This window comes from Leuciscus leuciscus, assembly GCF_965113295.1.
Source record: "Leuciscus leuciscus genome assembly, chromosome: 1".
NCBI classification, from domain to species: domain Eukaryota; kingdom Metazoa; phylum Chordata; class Actinopteri; order Cypriniformes; family Leuciscidae; genus Leuciscus; species Leuciscus leuciscus.
The window spans coordinates 46,315,216-46,339,537 of record NC_138725.1 but is presented as its reverse complement, the minus strand read 5'-3'; the positions used below and the strand labels follow the sequence as shown (position 1 = coordinate 46,339,537).

Below are 24,322 nucleotides of genomic sequence, written 5' to 3'. Positions count from 1 at the left end.
TATGAACAATGGACTAAAGAAGCTTAGGTTTACTTAAATATCCATACATGATTTTTTAGAAAAAATAATGTTAAAATGTAAGTAAATATGGCACATTAGGCTTTAGAAGTTTAGAGGAACGTTTAGCTATTTGTATTTCTCAATCATCAAAAACTACAGAGCTTTAAGCATTTAAATTAAATTTTTTGCTCAGTTTGGGCCTTGCAAACTGATGTTTTTTTTACCTCCTCGGGTGTGAGCAATATGGGCCACAAAAGCCTGATTTATCAAATATAATACAAAACGTAAAATGCACATGCAAACTTTTCCTTAAAATGTTCTTCTATATTTTGTCCACAGCAAAATATCCAGTGTCGTTTAGAGTGTTTTTGTGGTGTTAATTTACCAGATTAAAAAAGTGTGGATTTGAATGGCATCGGCACATCCAGTGTAGGGGAGCACGAGGCACAACGTAACATGGGGCTAGTTGTAACACACTTGTAACAAGTATGTTTTAAATACTTCCACATATGCTAGCATGACAAAACTTGGTGTATTTACTATTTGCCATATCAACACTATATAGAGAAAAAAAAAATGTTGGGAAGATATCCATAGACATTTATTAAACCATAGAAAAAGTAAATTTTTCATCTCTATTTTTGTGTTTATTTAAAATTAGACAAATCTGATATTATTTTAATCTCCAATATGTTATTTAACAGTTGAGATAGTTCTTTAATGCTTCGCTAACTAGCAGAAGACACTAGCCGGGTTTAAATCCCAGTTGTGCAGGTGGGGCATGTTGTCACACTGCGTTACAATGTGCCCCTATTAGAAATATGCTATTACATTCTATACTTTTATTAATTCTTTTGAGAAAACATGAGAAAAAGGTGAATAAAGACTGAGAGTCAATGTTCAGAAATGACTAATTATTTATTTGTTTTGAACTATGTTGTATAGCTGTGTTTTCCTGTGTTCGTAGTCAAAACTCAAAAATGAGTTTATATTTAATCATTAAAAAATGCCATTATTTTATATGAAAAAGTTAATAATTGTATTTTATTTAGAAAATATTTTAGTTTGTCTTGCATATTTTTTTTATTAGATCAGATAACATTTGTGCCCCTCACATGTTACAATGTACTATGGGGCATGTTGTCACATTTCACTTCCATTCTTTCGGGGTATATCAAGAAAAAAGTATATACTGTATTAATAAAACAAAACCACATAATTGTACTAGACATGTGGGAAATTAATGTGGGAAAAATAAATACTCTGAACCATAAGTAGATTTACACAAACTGAGAAAGTCAAAAAGCGTTACTTTGTGCCCCGCTCTCCCCTAGTCATTGTAATTACATGAGTTGACATAATTTACATTATTGAGTTGATCCAATTTCTGGTCCTTGCACATTATTTCCTATTTGATTATTGGCGGATTTAAATGTTGCTTACTTATTTAACCAGCAGATGGCTACGTGCGCTTTGTCTCTGAGATGTCAAAATATAGTTCACTATAAGTCTCAACCAACCCTCACTGGGTCGAGAGAAAATGTGCTGTAGCCTACTCAGGTTAAAAAAACAAAAAACTTTGAGCTTTATAATTTTGGTTTTCAATGTCATATAATGACCAGTTTTACAACAGAACAAAAATGGAGTTATGTTTATATATTATATAAATTGTATAGTTCTATATGTTTTTGGAATAGCCTACGTACTAACGTTAGTTATTTAGAAGAGGAAAAAAAAGGGTTCACAAAATAGCGTGCATAGCACATCCAGTTTAATCTCTGAGAGGTTAGCTTGTTTGCGCGTTTCTAAACAAACGTTTCTAAAGCAAATATCCGCTACATCATGACAAGCGATGGGACAAACTTTTGCCTGAAGCCTTTTTGAAGTTAACTTGGAAGGAAGCAAAGGGGCGGGTATTCTGCGCGCACCGCGGCATTCCTGACAGCGCGAGGGGTCGCGAGACGCTGTTTACGATTATTCCAAAAAAAAAAAAAAATCCAGGGTCACTGTATTGAGGCCGCTTCTCGCAGTTCTGCCCGCGTGCGCGTTCCGAGCGACGCAAGTCTTCACGTGCCTTGTAGAGGCAGTTGCCTCCTGCTTCCTTCCAAGTTACGGGCTCTGAAACATCCGGAGTTTGGTCGTCGCTGGCACTGGAGTAGTCACTCTGTCTACCCTGGAGTAAGTTACGCGGCGAACATGTACAAATATGCACAGTATGGACTTTAGGAGGACGAAGTTCGGCAGGTAAATTACATCTAAGCATAACGTTTATATAACATTGTTTTCTTAATATTTTTTTAAATGTTTTTCTCCTATGTTAATAATAGAAAAGCACCATTGAAAGGGGAATGAAAGCTGATAATAACAACATATTTCTATAGCCTATCAATATAAAACAACGTGAAACAGAGTTTGAGACGGAGGTAGGCTACAAGCATTAGTGCAAACATGTTTGAAGAAGCCATTGTGTCTATTCATGGAAAAATCTTGAGGCTCTGTCAACTTCTACTTTCATTTTATTTCTGCACTTCTTCAACTTTGGTTGTGCATTTGGAGAGGATTTCCTGCAGACCACCACACACACAATTATATATGGAACGCAATTTAAAAAAAAAACATTAAACATTGTTTGTTCATTCATTCATGTTTGTGCGTTGTGCTAAAACATTTCTTCAATTTTAGATTTGGAATAGGCCTACATGTAGGGTACAACGGGGCTAAAGGCACACCTTAAGAAAAATGTGCTACCTATTGTGTATGATTGCAGATATATCATATATATATATGTTTTTATTGGACATTGATGGGGCAACACATTTTGTGTGAAAATAAATCATAAAAATAGTTTGTTTGTTTAAAAATGGTATAAATGTATGAGGTGGCGAGGGGGGCCTTTTACCCCACACACGGGGTAAAAGGCTCACCAGCATGGGGCAAAAGGCACACATTGATACAAATAGCCTACTTTAGCTACAGTTGTCAACACATGAATTTTGAACAATACCCATTCTTGTCTTAGGACAACATTGCTGAACTTTTTTGATCCACTTCAAATGCTGACTAATGTAAAATAATATGTGTTTAATAATGTCTAAGTTAATACTTGTTCAAAACAATCACTTTAGCAAAGTTTGTTCTATTTTAGGTTTACTTTGATAAATAAAATAATTAATTTTTGTTAAATAAATACTGTCATTCAATTATGTTCATTTTAATAATACAGAAACAAAATTATTATAAAAAGTAAAGATTCTGAATACATTGAATGAAATCCCATAACAATTTAGCTTTACTGTATGAACAACTAAATATGATATTTTGATATTTTATCTAACCATCTCATGTCAACAAATTGGAAAAGTCAGCCAGATATTTATTATCATGTTAATTATTGTGCCTTTTGCCCCAACAACAGGGGCACCCTTTACCCCAAATACCAAACCTTTACATATTCTTCCGTTATTGAAAAACTGTTGCTTTATTTACCTTGAACAAACCTGAAAAACATTTACAAGACCTTCAAGACCTCAAAATATAGACATTAATTTGATCGATTCTCATTTTCTACATAAATCTACAGCAGTTTTAAAAACATGAAATATTAGATCAAATTAGCACAGAATCAACTTTGCTTTGCTTTTTGCAATCGAATGATTATATGGAAATGCAAGTTTGAAAGCAGTTCTTACTCTATGGAATTTCATGTGGCAAAATAAGTGTTTTCCTGCACGCTAACATAAACTGAACAAATTATTATTCTCTTTCCTCATATATCAGTACCAATTTGCTTAACAACAAACCCTGTTATGTATGGCATTTAATCATTCTGTTTACCCATAAATTGTCATGTCACATGGTTTTCTCAGAATAGAAATTCAGAACATGAGCATTATTATTATGAAATTTTGTCACATGGGACATAAAGATATTTTAAAAGTGTTAATAGTTTTGTGTGATTTGTCAATGTCAGGTCACAAACCTGGCACACATAAACATGCTTTGTGTTTGCCTTTTGAGATCTTTGCCCCCAGAGGATTTTGACTTGGTGGGATTGTGTGAATTTTGTTCCCTCTTTAATTTTATGTGACCATTTCAGTTGAGCATCTCAATGCTCAACATATGTATAATAACATCAACTAACCACTTTATTTCATTTATAATCCCTCAACAGAGACTTATATTGCATAGTGAAACATACATAATATTAACCAAAGAACATAGACTAAAAAGGACATCATTTATCAATTAAACTGATGAATTTAGTTAAACACTGTTACAGTGTTTCCTCTTAATTGATAACTCTCAGGTCAGGTGAGTCATAAAGTTAAACCTAACCCTGTCAGCACCTGATCACTTTCATTTAATCTCTAGAGTCTTCTCAGAAAGGTCAGACACAGGGTGCCCTTCAATCTCCTCTCATAAGTACAGTAAAATGTGTGTATTTTTGTCCCTTGTGACTGTATGGTTTGGATCCTCCTTGTTTCAGAGACAAGAGACTTGTATTGTGGCCATCTGAGTGCATGTTTGGTTTTTGGGAGGGATATTTTGGCCTCTGTCGTATGTAATTAGCACACAGTCACTCAGTTAATTGTAGAAGAAATGGCCTTCATGAAGCTGGAGAATATGAAAGGATAATGGATGAGGTTTGACCAAAAACTCATATGCAGGACCATAAGCAACTTTATAATGACTGAAATATTGGATTACTTGCAGGTTTTTTTTTTTTTTTTACATTTTAAAGTGGTTTTCAAAAAGTTGATATTGCAATTTGGTAGAGCATTATGCAACAAAATGCACTTGCTGTGTGGTATGGAAAATTAAGAACTTGAGGCCAGCCTGAAAATGTTGGAATGCAATGTTTGGTGCCATAACTAGTATGTAGGGCCATATTATGCATGAGCAGACATATTGGCTTAAACCCAAGACCAGCACTGTGTATCATGTTGCTGTAGAGACTCTGTGAAGTGTAAACATCCAAATCTCTGAATGTTTTCTCTAGTGAAGGGCCACTGACGTGTCTAGTCCTTTACCCTCATGGTGTGGCATTATCATATTCTCATGATGTGTTCCTGTGTTCTTACATTCCTGCTGAGAGTGGATCACAAAAGTTGGAAAATTTGAAATATTACTTATTAATTTGAACATGTCTTTTTCTTCTTCTTTTTTTACTCACTTTTTTTTTGAATCTCAGATTTTGTGGTCATGCATCATTTACAGTAAGGGGCAGAAATCAAATCATAGGGAATCAATGAATTGAACTAGATTGATTGGTGAATTGAGTATTTTAAGTACTTTTAAGTACAATCAACTTGGATGTTTAAGTCATTTCAACATAAATTATATTAAACGGACTTACATTTTTTTGAAAATTGCTTAACTTATTTTGATGAGTTAAAGCAATGTAAAAACATATGTTGTGACAACTTATTGATCATATAATCATATATGATCATATAATTTTTGTACAGTGTATTAAAAAGTAAATGTATGTGTCTTATAGTGCCAAACTGACATTGCTACTATGAGGCTGAGCTTCCCAGTTTAGCCCCAGATGCCATCATATAAAAGCAATTCCTTTTATAAAGGCCAAGCAGAGACACACCGGGTGCTGAGACCTGGAGCGACGCCAAACATTAATTTAATGAACTCATCCATGATAATGAACAGGATGCCCTGTAGTGTTCTGACATCTGAGTAAATATTTTCCCTGAATATAGTAAAAAAGCAGTGATATGAAAAGTGACACTAAATATATCCAATAACTCTGGTGAGGCAAATTCTGCATGAGCAAGCATCTCTGGTGCATTCGGGCATTATAATTGAATATATGACTGTGAATGTGGTTCCTACATCACACCTGGATCACTCTCGTTTTTTACAGCAAATATATTTACATTAAAATATATATGAAGAGAAAACAGAATAAAAAAAATTAATGAAAGCAAGTTTCAGAAAAGAGATGACAATCCTTTAAGTAAGTCTGTATGTTTTACTGGCAGAACTATCTTTGAAAAGACTGCAACTAAAGACAATCAATCTGGTCACTGCTATACGCTATAATCAAGAAATATAATCAAGAAGCAAAGTAAGATGGTTTCCAGAGCTCGCTGAGCTCGGCTCATTTATTCTGGTTAGCAGTCTAGCCCACTTCCCTGTGTCCTCATGCACATTAATTAAATCACACAGATAAAAGAGTGTTTGGGGGGAAATAAAAAAGAAAATCCCAAGCCTCAGGTTGGCATAGAGACTATGACATCATCACCTAATACATCAGCGACTCAATGTAAGTGGCATAAAAGACCTCATTCCGAACAGGATTAGCTTCACCGTTAGGTAGTTACAGATGCTAGGCAACCAAGCAATACAGGAAAATTCAAAAAATGTGATCTGAATGCATATTAAATAAATCCTTGAGGTGCCACAAAGAGGGTTACCTAATGCTCTTGAACCTGAACATTACGTGCTCTTTATCCTTAATGTGTTTCATAGACCAAATTAATCTCTGAAATGAAAAGGAGTTTGACCTGTAACACCGTGCTGCTTTTTCTGTGCCATCAGCTCTGTTAGTTAAAGAAGATGTGTAAGAAATTTAGGGGGGATTATTAAACTGATCAAAAGTGACAGTTAAGACATTTATAATGTTACAAAAGATTTCTATACCAAATAAATGCTGTTCTTTGTAACTTTCTACGCATCAAAGAAATTTAACAAAAATATTAATCAGCACAACAGTAAGAATTTTACTTCAATGTTTCTTGATCAGCAAATCATCATTATATAATGATTTCTGAAGGATCATGTGACACTGAAGACTGGAGTAATGATGCTGAAAACTCAGCTTTGCCTCACAGGAATAAAGTACATTTTAAAACATATTAAAATAGAAAACAGTTTAAATTGTGATAATATCTCATAATATTAGTACTTTTACTGTATTACATTTTTTTTTAAAATCTTAAAATCTTACCAACCCCACATTTTTAAATGGTAGGGTACATAAGCATAGATATTTTTCATAGAACTGTATAAATACATTTTTACTATAGGGATAACATATACAGTGCCTCAAATCAATGCATCCGATTTTAAATGAAAAGAGAAAATATTGAGACTGAAGCTCAACCCTCAGTATCAAAATTTAAACACTTCAAATTCACTAAAATATCTTTTTTAGGTTTATGAACAACCGAGTCCCGTCTAGCAAGAGATACCAGCCAACTGAGTATGAGCATGCAGCCAACTGTGCCACGCATGGAGTAAGTGGAAATCTACTTCTTATCTCACACAGAGCAGGACAAAACAAAATGTAGGGAGACCTGAATGAAAATAACGTACTTCATAACAATGTGTGAGATCACAAACTGGACGGGTTGGTTAACATTTAGCATAAAGACCTGTGTATTTTATTGGCAGAAGCAGAGGGTGTTGTCAAGAGGAAAAGTTTTGATGCCATTGTCCTGTGACACAGAAGGTTCACCAAGGTCATAAAAAACCACAGAGATTGTGTGATGTAATATTGTTCAACAAACAAGAACATTTTATGGATATTCAGGGCCCAAATCATTTAACAATATAAGATCACAGTCATCAGGTCATTGCTTTTTTCATACTGTCATTTGTTTGTGTCAGTTCTCTGTTCAGCCTTATTTCTGGTCTTCATTTATGCTCATGTGTTTTATATGGGCATGTTGGGATAACATGTTGTTTGGATAACCTCCTACTCTCTAATCCCTGCCTCTCTGAGCCGCACATCTGGCACGGCCAGTTCACGAGCTACAGCACGAGACATTGACCACACACCAAATCCTCTTTGCATCAGTGCATTGTCGTTTGGTACATGTGGCTGTAAACGCCCAAGAACATCACGCATCTATTTCACTGATACAAATTGAAGTCAAGACATGAACATTTCCTGTATATGCTTGTTGACTTTGTAATAATGTGTTTGTCAGAAATGCTGTAAATGCCTAGAACTGCTGGCTTTGTTTATAACCTTCTGTAAAAAAAAAAGATGGCTTCTGTAGAAAATTAACTTGGCTCGAGGGACATGTAAAGAAGATTTGATCAGACGTACACAGTGACAGATGGAAGGAGGGTCGGTCAGACTAGAAATATTAGAATTTTTAATTTTCCTGATGTAATTACTGTAATCCAGTTAGCAAACCAGACATACATCATGTAAGACTGGGGTTGGCCATTTTAGGTCATTTTGTATTTAAGTACTATAACATAGCGTTGTAGTCGAGACCAGTCGAGGGTTGAGTCAACGTGCTTCTGAGTCCATAGACCAAGATCATGAAGATATAGTCTTGGTCTTGGCCATCGAGTTCAAATCTAAGACTATATTTTCATGGTTTTGGTCTTGGTCTTTGTCCAAGAAAATATATTCTTGGACTGGTTCTCAAGTCCAAGTCTAAAGGCCCGTTCACACCAGCAAATATATTATTTTATTAGTTTATTCTAAGCATGTGCTTGTCTGTCACTTTAAATGCTCGAGCTCATTGTAGCAGGATTGGCCCTCAAGTCCAAGACCATATTTTCCTGCTTTATGCTTCAGAGTCCACAATAAGACAAAAAAGAACCAGTCCAACACCATATTTAAATGGTCCGACACCGTATTTAAATGGTGTTGGACTTAGTCCACATGCTCCTGAGTCCACAAAAAGACCAAGACCATGAAAATATGGTCTTGACTCACCCTTGAGTCGGAGCCCAAGACCATATTTTCATGGTCTTGGTCTTGTTGTGGACTCAGGAGCATGTGGATGATTCTAGACTCAAACTCAAATGAGCTGGTCTTGTCTCCAACAATGCTATAACACATAAACAACTATTAATAAATAACTCAAGAAAATACCAAAAAGTTTTTTTCAGTACAAAAAAGATACGTAATGATTTTGTCTTCTGTTCAGTTCTGGATCATTCCCAGTATCATGGGCAGCTCAGTGTTGTACTTCCTCTCTGATGACCAGTGGGAGACCATCTCTGCATGGATGTATGGTACAGGTCTGTCTGGGCTGTTCATCATGTCCACCATGTTCCATACAGTGTCCTGGAAGAAAAGTCATCTCAGGTGAGTCATAACGGAGCAGTGAGGCAGTTATAATTTTAAAAAGCTATGAAGGCTGCTGATACATTTAAATGTTTCCCACAAATAAAGTTCTATTTTATTTTAGAACAGAAAGGAAAGAACCTCAGCAGCACATACGATTCCCATTTACATTCATATGCCATAATACATTCACATACATTTTAACCTAAAATCTTAGGATCTTTGAATAAAAAAGTTTGTATTTGTCAACTTTGTGTTTTTTAAATGGAGCATGTGCAGTTTGTTTAACATGTTTCTGCCTTAGGGGATTCAATAATGACTAAACAAACACGCTCATTAGAAAGTGCCGATAGATGTGAAACAGATTTCCTAAATTAATTAGGCAAGTTTCCTGTCTTTTGTAATTTAAAAAAAAGATTCAACTGCCAAAAGAAGAATATTTCATTTATGCATATGTATATGTATACGTATATATATATATATATATATATATATATATATATATATATATATATATATATATATATATATATATATATATATATATACACATACATATATATATATATATATATATATACAATTTTCTTCTCATCTTCAAACCAATTTCAAGAGTGACAACAGATTCCATCTGAAATCAAATATTTCCATCCGACATGTTAATTATTGAGCCCTGAATTGACGGAAAACAAAGAGTAATGTCTTTTGCTGTCATACAGATATCTGATTATTTAATGTCACAGCTTATCTTGACTCTTCCCAGATAAAGTGTGGTTTCGTGCTACATAGCAGCAGAATGGTAGACTGTAATGTTGTACAAACTTCTTATATGTCAATGGTGCAATATTTAACCTATTATGCTAAATATTTGCATATTCTGTGCCAGGAGGAAGTTTCAGCTCCAAATGCAGATTTAGTGGAAACATTATGAATGAACTTTGGATCTTCATCAGAGCAGGACACCTACGCAGTTAAACATGAATCCACATTGCATTCACATGGGCTTGCCAGTTCATGTTTGCCACTGGCAGTTTCATCAATCTGTGATTCACACATGACTCTGCCCAATGGAAATTATACATATGGAAAATAACAAAGAGTCTCATTAAGCAAGAACAGGACTCAAATCTGTGTAAATGGGTTGCAACATGCTTCACTACACTTGATTAAGTGTATTTTTTGAGCAGCAAATCAGCAGATTCGAATCGTGACACTGCAGACTGGAGTAGTGATACTCAAAATTATGAACATAAGAGACTACCTTAAAAAAACAAGCAACCCCAAACTTTGGAATGGTGATGTAAGGATCAGAAGGATACACAAAGATGTGAGATTGATTTTTATGGAATGAGTATTTAAAAAAACATTTTCTTATGTCTTGCTTCAACAGGAAGGTTGAGCAGCGATTCCACATGTGCGACAGGATGGTGATATATTTCTTTATAGCTGCATCTTATGCACCCTGGTGAGTATGAGATGTGTGTGTCTGCTGGATATTCATAACTATCAGTGTGTTAGAGCTTCACAGGGATGAGTTGTGTTGTGTGCAGGCTGAACCTGAGAGAACTAGGACCCTGGGCTGTCCACATGCGCTGGCTGGTGTGGATCATGGCCTGCGCTGGCTCTGCCTATGTCTTCTTTTTTCATGAGAAGTATGCGCCCACTTATTTGAGGATATAGATGATAATCACTCTCAGATGCTATTGTGATAGTTATGTCCAAAATTGTGAAAAAAAAGCCGGTGCTTGTTTTTTTTTCTATTATAAAACATGTCAATTAATATTAACAACTCTGCATCAGAATATCTTTAAAACAGCTGTGTTATGTTTCAGGAACAAGATACTAGACTTACTGTGCTACACTGCCATGGGAGCTGTTCCGGCAGTTGTTCTTCTGTCAATGGTACGTGTGACTGACACCTGTACATGTGTTCATAAAAACAGTAATGAAGGCTTTTGAGATACTTTAAGCAGCTTATTTATATTTTACAACATGTCCGTTAGTGATATTAACATAAAGTATACTTCGAAATACAAATAGGTATTTACTTCATTAATGTCTTTCATTGAGTTATTGAATTAGACTTACTTGGCTGTGTCCTAGTAAGGATGCATATTTAGGCTGCCACATCATCAAGCTTCAGTCTCAATGTGAAGGAGCCTTTGATTTGCACCTTCAGTCGGCTTATTTTGAAGGATGCATCAAGTGTATCCTTCACGTCCGCCCTTCATCCACAGTCCTTTGCACGAAAAACAATTAGCGCCTGCCGCCTGGAAAATAAATAGGCACTGAGCTTGTCCAATTCATTATCTAATGCAAGACAAATAAATTATTTCGGAGATAAAGGCATTATGTTTCCTTTTGTTTTGTTCTAAATTGATCACTTAATGCCTAACTGTCCATAATGTAAAACACAGGGAAACTACAGACTTGTAATCCACTGAAATGCATAAATAGAAAAACAAATTCTACAATTAAATTTGAACATTTATGACGTAGCGTTGCTCATTCACTAGACTTGCAGTTAATGCTGTGGATAACTCTATCCCCACAAGCCTCAGAAGGCGGCATCCTAGTGTCTATACCTGGAGGACGGAGACACAGGATGCCGCCTTCCAATTGACAAGAACCTATTCAGTAAATCTTTGGAAGATTTCAAACATTCTATCAGACACACAATGTGCTTAAGTGTTAAAGATTTACGTGATTGAGTCATCTTAATCTAAATTAATGCATTTCAATATATATGTTGGGATATATTTATGCAGCAAGACAACAGGGTTGACAGGATATTATTTTTATGTTACAAGCCTTTTGATTCTACAAGGTGCTTCTTAGAAAGTCAATTCAATACTTTTCAGTTATCACTTGTTTTACTACTAACATTTTAATACCATTCCCTACTGACAAACAAAACATGATAAAGTAATACAATCAAGAAGAGGCATTTGCTTGACATTAAGAGTTTTTATGTAATTATGGCAGTTTTGTGGTTAATGGAACAGTTGCTTTAAAAGGGGGAAATTGTCATTATATATATATATATATATATATAATTATATGAATTAAAAAAATTAAATAATTATATGAATTATATATAAACAAACACACCAACCACTTAATTAGATACACCTGTTCATCGGTTTGTTAACACATATCTAATCAGCCAATCACATGGCAGCAATGCATTAAGGCATGTAGACACGGTCAAGACAATCTGCTGAAGTTCAAACTGAGAATCAAAACAGGGAAGAAAAGTGATTTAAGTGACTTTGAACTTGGCTTGGTTGTTGGTGCCAGACGGGCTGGTCCGAGTATTTCAGAAACTGCTGATCTACTGGGATTCGGGTCAGAATTTGGCGTAATCAGCATAAAAGCATGGATCCAACCTTCCTTCTATCAGCGGTTCAGACTGGTGGTGGTGGTGGGGAGGATATTTTCTTGGCACACTTTGAGCCACTTAGTACCAATTGAGCATTGTTTAAACACCACAGCCTACCCGAGTACTGTTGTCCATCACTTTATGACCACAGTGTGCTCATCTTCTAATGGCTACTTCCAACAGGATAACGCGCCACGTCACAGAGCTCATCACAAACTGGTTTGTTAAATATGACAATGAGTTCACTATACTCAAATGGCCTCCACAGTCACCAGATCTCAATCCAATGGAGCACCTCGATGGCAACTGTGTTTCCTTCCTTTTAAAGTAACTATTCCATTAACCATAAACCTGTCATAATAACATAATTTTGCTTTTCAAGGTCACTCAAATTCCTTTTTAGCACTTTACCATGTTCTGTTTGTCAGTAGAGGATATTAAAATGGCATCACGGTGGGAAAAAACATTAAAAAAACAACATTATTTACATAATGGATTTTTATCTTCAACCAATTTTACACATGGAGAGAATGCACATGTGTTTTGTGGAATGACCCTTGTGTAATTTGTCTGTGGTAGAGTGACCTGTTTAAACTGAACGTATTATTTCAGCCTAACAGAGAGGGCATATTAGAGCTGTCAGTGGGCGGAGTCTTCTACTGCCTGGGAATTGTCTTCTTCAAGAGTGATGGCCTCATCCCATTCGCTCATGCCATCTGGCACATCTTTGTGGCAGTGGGGGCAGGCATACACTATTACGCCATCTGGAGGTACTTGTATGCAACGGGGACCAGCCAAATCAAAATATCCAGGTGACAGATGCAGAAGACCTGAAGTATTCACACATACAGGGTTTGTTGAGCTATAAAAGACTATGTATTTGACCATGAGCTGCCTTTGCATCCCTCTATATTAATCATAGATGGGCATGTTATAGTACTGTTGTTCTAGAATACACTTTTATATAGAAGAATTTCTGTCCTGATAACTCAGCACTTTGTGGCCAGTCTATTTTCACAGATGTAGTCTTAACCTGTTGACATAATGTACTGTTTCAACTGTCAATGTTTACAGGCAAAATGTGTATAATACAGAAGACATTCCATGTCCTTTAATAGAGCTATCTACTGCCTTTAAACACTTGATATGATAGAAGTGAATTTATTGGCGGTTGTTGGCATTGAGCAGAATTTATGTTGAAGTATTTCTACTACTGTGATCTTGTAATAACGACTATGAACAAAAATGTTAGAAATAGCTTTGTAATTGTTGCACAATGGATCCTCTGGGGTCGTGAGATTGGTGGAAAGCTTGAGGGGATAACAGGATTTATTATAATAAATAAATCTTAAGTCAATTCAGCTCCCACAGAGGCTCACATTGAAACTAGCCTTGATGAATTATATGCATCTTTTTAGTAAGACCCAAATAGATTTACCTAAAGGTCTCATAAAAATATGAACCTTGATGAAATTCTTGCAACTAAAAAAGCACTTTTAACGCTAATAGACAATTATAATTGTTAATTTCCAGGTAGTTTTTTTGTGTGGTCGTTCTTAATGTGTTTCCATCTGTGATCAGTTCAATTAATAATTTTGTCCAGCAGTTCTTGAAACTTTTTACCTCTTGACACACTACTTTTTTCATTCCATTGACTTTCATTTATACGCATGTGAGTGCAGGAGACAGGAAGCGCAAGCTCAAACGAAGACGAAGACGTTTTGCATTTCGCTGTGTTCCAAAGTTCAAGTTTGGTGAACTCTTGACGTGCAAATTCGTATCACGTGAAGATTTCTGACCAATAGAAGATTGATAGGCGTTAGGGTGACCTTTTAGGTGAATTAAAAGAGCACAAACTTTAAATCTGCAGGATTGCAGCATTGCAGTAAAGTGGAGCAGACTGCATATTTTTACATTTTTGACGTATTATATGTTTTAAAAGACAGCGCAGAATGTGACATCATTGTGCAACCGTTGCAGTGTCCGAAGAAATTTCGTGTGCTCAAAGTCTAGTGTGACCGTGGTTTTAGCGAGGAAGCTCAGCTATGACCAAGTATGTTTTTAAGCACTTTGAATGTAAAACAATTTTTACTCATTTTGTCATAATGTCACATTAATATGACAATAAGCATTTCTACATTGTGTAGACATTTCTACTGTGTCAAATTTCATGTATATGATCAATTCCTTTGGTTTCATAGATTTTTTATTAAAACTGAATCTAATAAAACTGAATCTAAGCTGTATTTTAACAGTTTTGACATTACTCATAAATGGCAGTAATAGATGCAACCTTACAATAAACACATAGAATGTTTGATTTATTTAAAAGTGTCTAACAATCATTTGAATAAATCAAGGAATAAATCATAATCCTCTTGATGTTTGTTTTGATTTACAAGAATGTGTTCAGCAGAAGTGAAAGTCATGATGAAGTACAGTGCTTGTCTGTTTTGCTTTCAGTGTCTCTCACATTTCCTTTCACTCCCTTCTTTGTGTCCTTTAGAAACTCTCTCTTGGTATTCTGTGCAGTTATTTGTAAAACGAGTTCCTAGAATTGGCTCACGTGGGCAGGAAGCTGGAATGTCTGTGGAGGAGACCGCTGACGGCTCTCATGGCCTGAGGAAGAGAGGCGTTGGTGTCTCTGTGCCAGCGGGGGCCGTCACCTCCTGCTGAAGGGGCCAGGACAAACTGAGCCACATTTGGTAATTTGAGCAGGTTAATAAGTTCATGGGCTCGTGTGATGATTTCCTCAGTGTCTTCCTCATTGTAGCACGCCATTACCGGACCACTACGAGCAAATGTCCGCATCTTAGACAGGAAAAGCGACACTCTGAGAGAAATGGAAATAGACATGGAAAGAGTGAGGGATATAGAAATATCGGTTGATACTACAAGAGTTTTAATTTTACTTGACTCTTGCATTGTCAATTTAAGATCTTGACCAAAAAAGTATGTACCTTCTTGATGGAAATAAATGTTGTGAAATTTCCATCAAGAGGTGCATACATTTTTGTTCCTAACTGTGATTTATTTATTTTTTTGGTCAAGCAGTGTATCATTTTACACACACGTTCCATAGACGTAAAGGTTTTTATACTGTACAAACTGTATATTCTATCCCCTTACACTAACCCTACCCATCACACAAAACTTTCTGCATTAAATTTTTTTTTTTAAAGATTTTAGTCACTTCTGGGTACAAATTTGTCCCCAAAGTTATAGTTAAGTAGGTACACACACACACACACACACACACACACACACACACACACACACACACACACACACACACACACACACACACACACACGAAAAAAAAAGTTTAGATGCCCTTGAATCATAATACTGTGTTGTTACCTTAAAGTTCCCTTGTTATGCTATTTTAAATGCTCCTAATTTTGTTTTGGAGGTGTCCTAAAATAGGTTTAGAAGCATCCAAGAACAAAAAAAATGTAATAAAAATTCTCATAATATATACATATAGCATCACCCCTTCTCTCACAGTGTCCAAAACGGTTAGTTAAAATATTCGGTCTTTCTAAACTCCTCCTTTCTGAGAGCCTACTCTGCTCTGATTGGTCAGACGGCCCAGTCTGTTGTGATTGGTCTACTGCTTACACCGTGTGTCGGAAACGAAATTCCCAATACCACATCTGAATTTCAGCTAAGTAGACATTGTGCAGGGCAAGCCAATGAAGGCCATAGACTTGCATTATGCAAATTTGTTACAAACCTACGTAGATTCGTGCAGGAAGTAAGGCTGGAATTACTGATGATTCGTTTCAGGCAGTTCAGAATCGGTTCTTTCGTTTGGGAGACATTAACTCCAGTTATCGTGCACTTTGATCTTTGAAACTTTGCAGAACTTTTACATTCACAAACAGCTATATTGCACACTACATGAAAGGTAATATCCGAAAAAGCATAACTTTTGTGTCTTCATAGTAAACATAGTGTCTTAATGAAAAAACCATGGTGTTGGAGCTGGTTGATCTACCTTGGAATAAGATCCTGACTGCGTGTGGCCAGTTTAGCAAGGGTCGTCATGAGAACCGTGATGAGGCGGGGGGAGAAACCCGGGGGGCTGCCTGACTGTCGCACCTGCGTGATCTCAAACAGCACCGCCTCCAAACTCTCAAAAAAAGAGGTGATCAGTTCCACCGTGCAGCGAGGGTCGTATGACACCGACAGAAACTCACCAATGACCCACACCTGCGTGTACACATTAAATACAGTCACCTGAAGAACAAGACGCATGATGACACTTACAATTACAGTGCTCTACTTCTCCTCCTCACCACATGTGTGTAGAAGTCTTCTTTACTGTAAATATTGGCTGGGATGCTTGCAAACTCCAGGATCTCCCTGGACTGATCCACAATCAGTGGTGGGTGGAGTTTGCACAGAGCCTGCAGGTGTGTGCTGAACACCCTACAATCACAAATAATTCATGCACAATCACTTAGTTCAAAAGTGTATATATACAACTTGTCAAATGTATACAAGTAAAATCTTTTGCACAAGTGGGAGAGTATTTTAAATCATTCACTTGTGAGGTTTTATTTCAGTTAGGTGCCTATGTAGACAGCTGACAGTGAGGCAGCTTACTGGGTTTTAGGAACAGCCAAAATCTCACAAGAAGGAGGCAACATTTTAAAAGTGCCTTACTTTTGGACTTCAGCATTAAATGTCTTGATGTTATAGAGCAGGCTACTTCTCTCCAGCAGCACCAGCAGCAGCTGGTTCATCATTTTCTCATCAGCTTTCTATAAAACACAATCAAAAAACATGGGAACAGATGACACAACCGAGATCTCAGTTAAATGGCTTGACCTCTCATTTGTGACTCTTACCTGAATGACAGTGTTGAAGTAAACATGCAGAAGCACAGGAACGACCTGAGCACACTGAACGACCCGTGGACTCTCCGCCATGTCAGCCAGAATCTCATGAAGCAGATTTAGCCTATTAAGCAATCACACTCAAGAGTATAACCATCACACTATAACCATCAGAGAAAATTTGATTAAATATACACTCCCATTCAAACGTTTGTGGTCAGTAAAACACTTTTATGCAGCAATGACATCAGATTGACCAGTAGTGATAGTAAAGACAACTTTAAATACTTCAAATAAATGCTGTTCCTTTGAATTTTCTATCCATCAAAGAATCCTGAAAATTCTCCACAAAAATATTAACAGACTGTATTAAGCTCAAGTGATTTAAACATTGATAAGAATTTAATGTTTCTTGAGCATCAAATCATATTAGAATGATTTCTGAAGGATCATGTGACACTGAAGACTGGAGTGATGATGCTGAAAATTCAGCTTTAAAATAATTTACATTTACAATAAATATATTACATAATATGTAACATATTACAGTTTTTACTGTATTTTTGACTAAATAAATGCACTCATAATATACTTCTTTTCTTTCGGTAGTGTAATTATGTATATATGATTTTCTTTGAATTTCATTGCATTTTAATTCTACCTCCTTAAACTCAAATTACAATTCTGCATCCTGCTAACTTGTTTTAAATGTCCCGATATTCCTCCTAGATTGTGTTCTATAAATGATGTGGCAGGTATTACCTGTCTATAGTGTCTCCGGTCCCAGCCTCCGGTCTGAGGATGTAGAGGAAGAGCCCCCTATAGGACGGCTGGCGGAAGGCATCCAGACAAGCAGCCAACTTCGCCCCCTGCTGGTCCCACGCAGTACGGTCCAAAGCCTGATAGCACGCTGATCTGCAACAGCATTGCATCACTAATTCACATCACAAACAATTTGAGTTAAAACATCGATCTGTCGTCGGTAAAGTGACGCACCTCTGCTGGAGGTCCAGCGCTGCTGCTAAGCAGGGCAGATCGAGGATAGTGTGCAGTAACTCAATGGCAGTATCTGGAGCTACCAGTGACGGAAGCAGCTCCACAAACTCTCCAATCAATCCTGAGCTGTTCCACGCCAAGAACTGACAGGCAAAATGCACAACGTTTTAGTATATCACTTAACTGGATTCACTTTAAAATGCGAGTCAACCAGCCCACCTTCAGGAGGTTTGGGAAGCTCTGTCTGTAGTTGGCCACTCTGTCCTGCAGCACGCTGGAATTGAGTAGACAGAACTGGACAAACTCAAAGGCTAGCATGGGCTCGTTGAACTGCTCTGTGGGACAGTGGCTGAAGAGCTGGCAGAACACAGCCTCAGAGTCCACCGCGGCCGTCTCGCCTGAGAACAGAGCACATGGACGCTGACATACATCATAGGTCACACTGTCAGAGGCCCGTCACTAACAGGGCCCGTCACTCACTGTGGTTGAGGTAGAACTGAGCGATAGGCAGCAGGGTTCGAGCGTAGGTGAAGTCTCCGTTCAGTCTGCCGTACAGGGCTTTGATGCAGGGGAAGGCACGGTACACATAGGAGGGGTCCTCGCCACAGATGATGTCGATTATTGACACGGACTCGATGATACACTGCACAACAGATAAACAGAGTCATCTTCTATGGACTGTGATGCTATTTTCTTCTAGATGTGCTGTACAGCAGAAACAAACTCTTTTGCATTAATCACTGTAAAGCAGCTTTGAAACAATTTGTATTGTAAAAAGCGCTATATAAATAAAGGTGACTTGACTACTATTTCACCATGATATTATTAATTATACAGTGTAAAACCCATTCTTTTCTAATTCAACACTGAATTTTCATTTCAAATGATATAATCTGCCTAACAATTTAAATATAGTTTAAATGAAAACAAAAAAACATGAATTTCAGGATTTGTTATGCGAGTTTACATGACTTGAAACATTTTTTGTAAGTACTTTTTTAATAATGAACTGCTCCTTTAAATTGGACTAAATTCCTTTTTTATTTTTTAATTTTTTTTTATTTAAATGTATATGCAGGTTAAAATTATAAAGTACAAACAAATAAATCAATATTTAACATCAGACTTTTAGACCCCACTAAATAGTAAGCTTAATTTAAAATATACTATTCATAGGTTTGGGGTCAGTAGGATGTTTTTGTTTATTGAAAGAAAGGAATACTTTTATACAGCAAGGATGCGTTAAATAAAGTAGTAAAGACATACATACAATTTCTACTTAAAATAAATGCTGTTTTCTTAACTATCTATTGATTAAAGAATCTTGAAAACAGTTTCCACAAAAAAATAAATAAAGTAGCAACATTGATAATAATAAATGATTCTTGAGCATCAACCATCATATTAGAATAATTTCTGAAGGATCATGTGACACTGAAGACTGGAGTAATGATGCTGAAAATTCAGCTTTAACATCACAGGGATAAAGTACATTTTAAAATATATTGACATATAAAACAGTTATTTAAAAAATTGTAATAATATTTCACAAAATTACAGTTTTTACTGCATTTTTGATCAAAGACATGCAGCCTTGGTAAGCATAAGAGACTTCTTTGAAAAACATAATAAAATCTTGCCAACCACAAACTTCTGAACAATAGTATATGTGGTGCTTACTGCTTTCTGTAGCTCAGTATCCATCCTCTTCAGAGCTTCTGCATTTAGAAAAAAAAATGAGAGAAATAAATCAACACATTTACCAGCAGAGTGCAATAAACATTCTCCATAGCCTGGCCTACGAGTACGATCTACTCACTCCGGTCACTCTGTTCAATGAGACGCTGACAGTATTCAAAAGCCTTCTCGCGGAGTCTCTCTTTGGGAGGAAGCAGTCTGCTGGAAGAGGATGTGGCCGACACCATGGACATCACTGAACTGTCCACCTCCGAGCGATCATCTACATCAACAGCACAGCACAGCACAGCACGTTACAGCACAGTGCACTACACTACAACACCCAGAGCACGGCTCCATCGAGAAGCTTATCCGGCGGGATCTAATGCCATTGAAAGGAGTGAGCATATGACAGGACAGGCAGGCTATCTTTGGAATGGCATACTATACTACTATTTTGGCAGGATGCAGTATGTATAGTGTGCACACGTGCACATTTTCTGAATACCCTGATGACTTACTATAAAATGTGCAGTATAAACAACCAGAGCACACAATGTGGAATTCTCATTGCTAAAAATAAAGATATTATTACACAAAATTGGATTAGATGCTAAATACAAAATAAATTGTTAAAGAACTTCCAGTAAGTGAAAACATAAGTGAAAGAGTAAGAATTCACAGTATTTATATAACGGTAAGCAAAAAGTACTCGGACGACTACTTTGAGAGTATAAGATTTTAGACATAGGCTATTTATTTTTCAGAGATTAAATGGATGCCACACACACAGAAAAAAACATGGTGAGGTCATGTGACAACAGCGTAGCATGAAACGTGTATGGCTGCATACGGTTTCATGTACTATTTTATATAAATAATTGGCTGTATACAGTATATACACACCACAGTATGCAGTTGCAGTAGCAGTATTTCATTCCAAACATAGCCATAGACTCAGAATCAATTTGATACATACAGCAATTAATTATAATTAATTAATTTTGTTTATTCTGATTGCAGGAATGTCATTCAGTAAAGGGAGTTTCTGATTGCGCAGGAAGCAGATTGATCATCTCAGGCTTTTCACTTGCATCTTACCTTGGTGCTGTGACTGAAAGACCTGTGCTCTTTTTAGTGGAGCTAGCAAAGATGAAAATCCCATGTTACTCATTTTAACTACATGAAATGAAGTATTTATCTGACATGGGACAATTCGTAAACAATGTAGACATTGTTCAAATCGTTTTTGGGAATCTCTCTCTCTCTCTCTCTCTATGTAGTTTAAGTGCTAAAATTAACTAAAACTGAAATAAAAATAAATTAAATCTAAATAGAAATATTTTATATATATATACAAAAACAAAATTACTTTATAAAACTTTACAATAAGGTTTCACTTGTTAACATTAGCTAACAATGAACAATCCTTCTACAGCATTTATCAGTCTTAGTCAGTGTAAATCTCAGCATTTACTAATACATTATTCAAATGAAAAGTTGCATCTGTTAATGTACAGTGAACAAACATGACTTTTTTTAGGTTACTAAATGCTGTAAAACTAGTTTGTTTATTGTTAGTTCATGTTAGTTAATGCATTTATTAAATGTTACCAAATGAGACCTTATTGTAAGGTGTTACCAATTACTTATACTAAAATTACACTGAAAACGGAAAATATAAAAATAAAAGCTAATCCAAAATATGAATAAACACTACTATAACACTAGTATATAAAACAAAAAAACCACTTCTACCATGCCTGCCCACAATGTCTCTGTTCAGACTTCTGTACCTGATTCTGTGTTTGTAGTCCCGTCTGCGTCGTAAGTGAGCAGCCAACCCTTGATCATAGAGAAAGTGTACATGTTCATCCACTGGTCCTCGGTGTAGCTCTGACCCACACACAGCACAGTGAAGAAGTCGCCCGTTACCACCCCGTCCACCTCCGTCAGTGGAGCTGGCTGATGAAGAGATGTCGATCACTTCACTGAGATCACTCAACATTATCATTATAAACTTGAGCTTATTGGCTGATGGTGCAGGTATTGGTGAATGAGGAAACGCAACATGCCCCACCTGACGTGCTCTTGGTCCACTGAAGAATCCTCCAGAAGACATGGAGGCTCCCTGCTGCATACTGGCATAACGCAACCAATCCACCAACTTACGACTGACCAGATTCACCTGATCTGGGTTTAGTGACCACAAAATTCATGTTAGCATCTTTACATTATCCAGATTTAGGTACTGAAATCATGCCTTTTCAATGCCAATGAAGTTAACAACTATACATTGGGGTTTAAAAGTCCATTTAGAAAGTATTGGATTCAAAGTCCAATCAAAAATACATTAAAAATAAAAGTTTTAGTATTCTAAATATGAAACATTAAGATACTAAGAACATTCTGGACATTTATTAAAATCACCATGAACCTATTCTTATTTATTTTTTATGGAAGATTGCAGTGTTTATTTTAAATGATTGATCATGCACATTCTATTTTTTTTTAGTTCATGTGCCCTTGTAATCTTCATAAGCGAAATAACTTCCCCTCCCTCTCGCAGTGACATCTCTTCTCTTCTCTGATGATGTGTTTACTGGCATGAGGGCGGGAGAACCTTTCACTAACACGACATCAATAGAAAACTTCAACCAGCCAATCATGTCAAGTCCCGACCTACATTTTTTCTTGATCGGGAAGCAGCCGCTTCACTCGGATATACAGTACGTCACAATAGGGAAGAAAAATCTATCCCAACTTCCGTTTCACGTCGACTTTAATGCAAATACTGAGACATTCAGAAACTATAATTGTTCAGTTCAACTCCTCACTCAATATATTATGCTGATAACATATTTTGTAATAATTTGTATTAAAATTGAAAAAATGCAAAACAGACTTTGCATTAAATTAAATATTTAATAAAAAATTAAGTAAATATGTGCATTAATAAAACTATTATTAAACAATATTTTATTTAATGTTGTGTTTTCATTATTTTTTACTTTTGGACCCCACTGTAATTCCTAATGACCCACTATAGTATTGCATTTCATGAATGCGTTTGACTTTACCATCTGTGAGAACATCTGGATAAACAGTAATAATTTCAGAGAGAATGGGCAGAGCATGTTTAGGTATCAGCCCGTCAGACAGCCGAGACTCAAGACTTTTCAGCAGATGGTGGCAAAGGGGGATCACATCTTCTTTATTTCCAGCCTGCGAAAAATGAGATTTAGTTAAGTATACAATCATGATCAACACACAAGCTGAACATAAACAGTCTGTGACTCACCTGAGAAAGAACAACACTGGCCACATAGCTCAAGGTCCTGCTGTCCTGACTGAGATCAGAGCAGAGGCTGTGGACGCTGGGAGGAAAACTCTGCCGTATGATGGAGGAGGACAGAACCTGAAGCTGCTCTGGACTCGATGAAGAGCAAAGAACAGTCTGCAGCTTCATCACCAGATCTGATGGAAGCCTGATAGTAATGGAGGAGGTCTTCAATTATTCACTTATAATGTCCTGAAATACACCTTTCTGGTACACTTTTGAAGGGTCAGACAAATGGTTTAATGCCCACGTGCTGTTCAGATGTATTTTAGATTAATATGACTTACTCTCTGGCATGTTTAGTGGCAGAAACTATCAGATGGAGCCTTTGGAGGGAGTCCACGGTTTCTCCACTGACGTCTTTAGTGTGGAGCAGCTTAAATATGCGCCCGCAAAATCTCTGCAGCTCTTCCTCCTTAATTTCTCTGAAAGGAATATTAATTCAAGTGAGGAACTTGTCTAACTTAGAAAGGTTCCAGACCAGCCATGTGACCAATACAGTTTTTGACAGAAAACGTTGTACTTAAACATATAGGTTTACCTCGCCTGCTTTATTAAACTCTCCGTCGCGGCAGCATACATCTTGAGGACAATACAATTACATATCAAAGCCAAAAACAATAATCAAAACATTCGCTCCGTCAGCTATGATGTCCTGATAGCAAATCACATGACAACAATTGGTTCCTCTTTTACGCGTGAGTCAGCCTTGAAAAACTTAAACAAAGGGGGTGGTAAAATTGGCATACACTATTCATTTTTTTATTAGACTTTCATATTCATTAGTAGAATATTCTATGGGTACAAAAACATCTGGGTAGAATATTAGGATCTCTCGGTAGATATATGATCTATATATGGTTCCTTTTGCCAGTCGGTGACAAAATAGTGTAACAAACGTAACCTAGCGTTTGGTTTAAACTGTTTGTAGTTTTTATAATAGATACCAGCTGCTATATTTTTTAAACATCTTCAAGTAACAAACAGACATTATCATTGTTAAACACAAACACACTAATTCCAGGCAGCAT

At 36.5% G+C, this 24,322-nt stretch overlaps 2 protein-coding genes across 5 annotated transcripts; one reads left to right on the top strand and one right to left on the bottom strand.

Annotated features, from left to right (window-relative positions):
• The first annotated feature begins 1,581 nt into the window (after window positions 1–1,581).
• On the top strand, window positions 1,582–14,815 carry mmd2a (monocyte to macrophage differentiation-associated 2a). 3 transcript variants are annotated; one of them, XM_082189675.1, is made up of 7 exons: window positions 1,591–2,244; window positions 7,175–7,256; window positions 8,913–9,073; window positions 10,443–10,517; window positions 10,603–10,704; window positions 10,885–10,954; window positions 13,047–14,815. In XM_082189675.1, exons 1-7 carry the CDS (start codon window positions 2,207–2,209, stop codon window positions 13,248–13,250), a joined length of 732 nt encoding a protein of 243 aa, XP_082045801.1. In that variant the 5' UTR covers window positions 1,591–2,206; the 3' UTR covers window positions 13,251–14,815. The 3 variants fall into 3 exon arrangements, with proteins under 3 accessions (XP_082045803.1, XP_082045801.1, XP_082045802.1); XM_082189676.1 differs by lacking the exon at window positions 1,591–2,244 and adding an exon at window positions 2,251–4,713; XM_082189677.1 differs by lacking the exon at window positions 7,175–7,256 and having other exon boundaries at window positions 1,582–2,244.
• Window positions 14,739–23,970, bottom strand: ap5z1 (adaptor related protein complex 5 subunit zeta 1). Of its 2 annotated transcripts, XM_082189226.1 has the most exons (18): window positions 23,833–23,970; window positions 23,579–23,716; window positions 23,253–23,439; window positions 23,032–23,176; window positions 22,032–22,144; window positions 21,748–21,916; window positions 21,053–21,094; window positions 20,094–20,234; window positions 19,955–19,992; window positions 18,755–18,917; window positions 18,494–18,672; window positions 18,275–18,417; window positions 18,041–18,193; window positions 17,291–17,402; window positions 17,106–17,203; window positions 16,736–16,868; window positions 16,435–16,649; window positions 14,739–15,267 (listed from the first exon to the last, which is right to left on the bottom strand). In XM_082189226.1, exons 1-18 carry the CDS (start codon window positions 23,871–23,873, stop codon window positions 14,997–14,999), a joined length of 2,481 nt encoding a protein of 826 aa, XP_082045352.1. In that variant the 5' UTR covers window positions 23,874–23,970; the 3' UTR covers window positions 14,739–14,996. The 2 variants fall into 2 exon arrangements, with proteins under 2 accessions (XP_082045352.1, XP_082045353.1); XM_082189227.1 differs by lacking the exon at window positions 21,053–21,094.
• Between the last annotated feature and the right edge of the window lie 352 nt (window positions 23,971–24,322).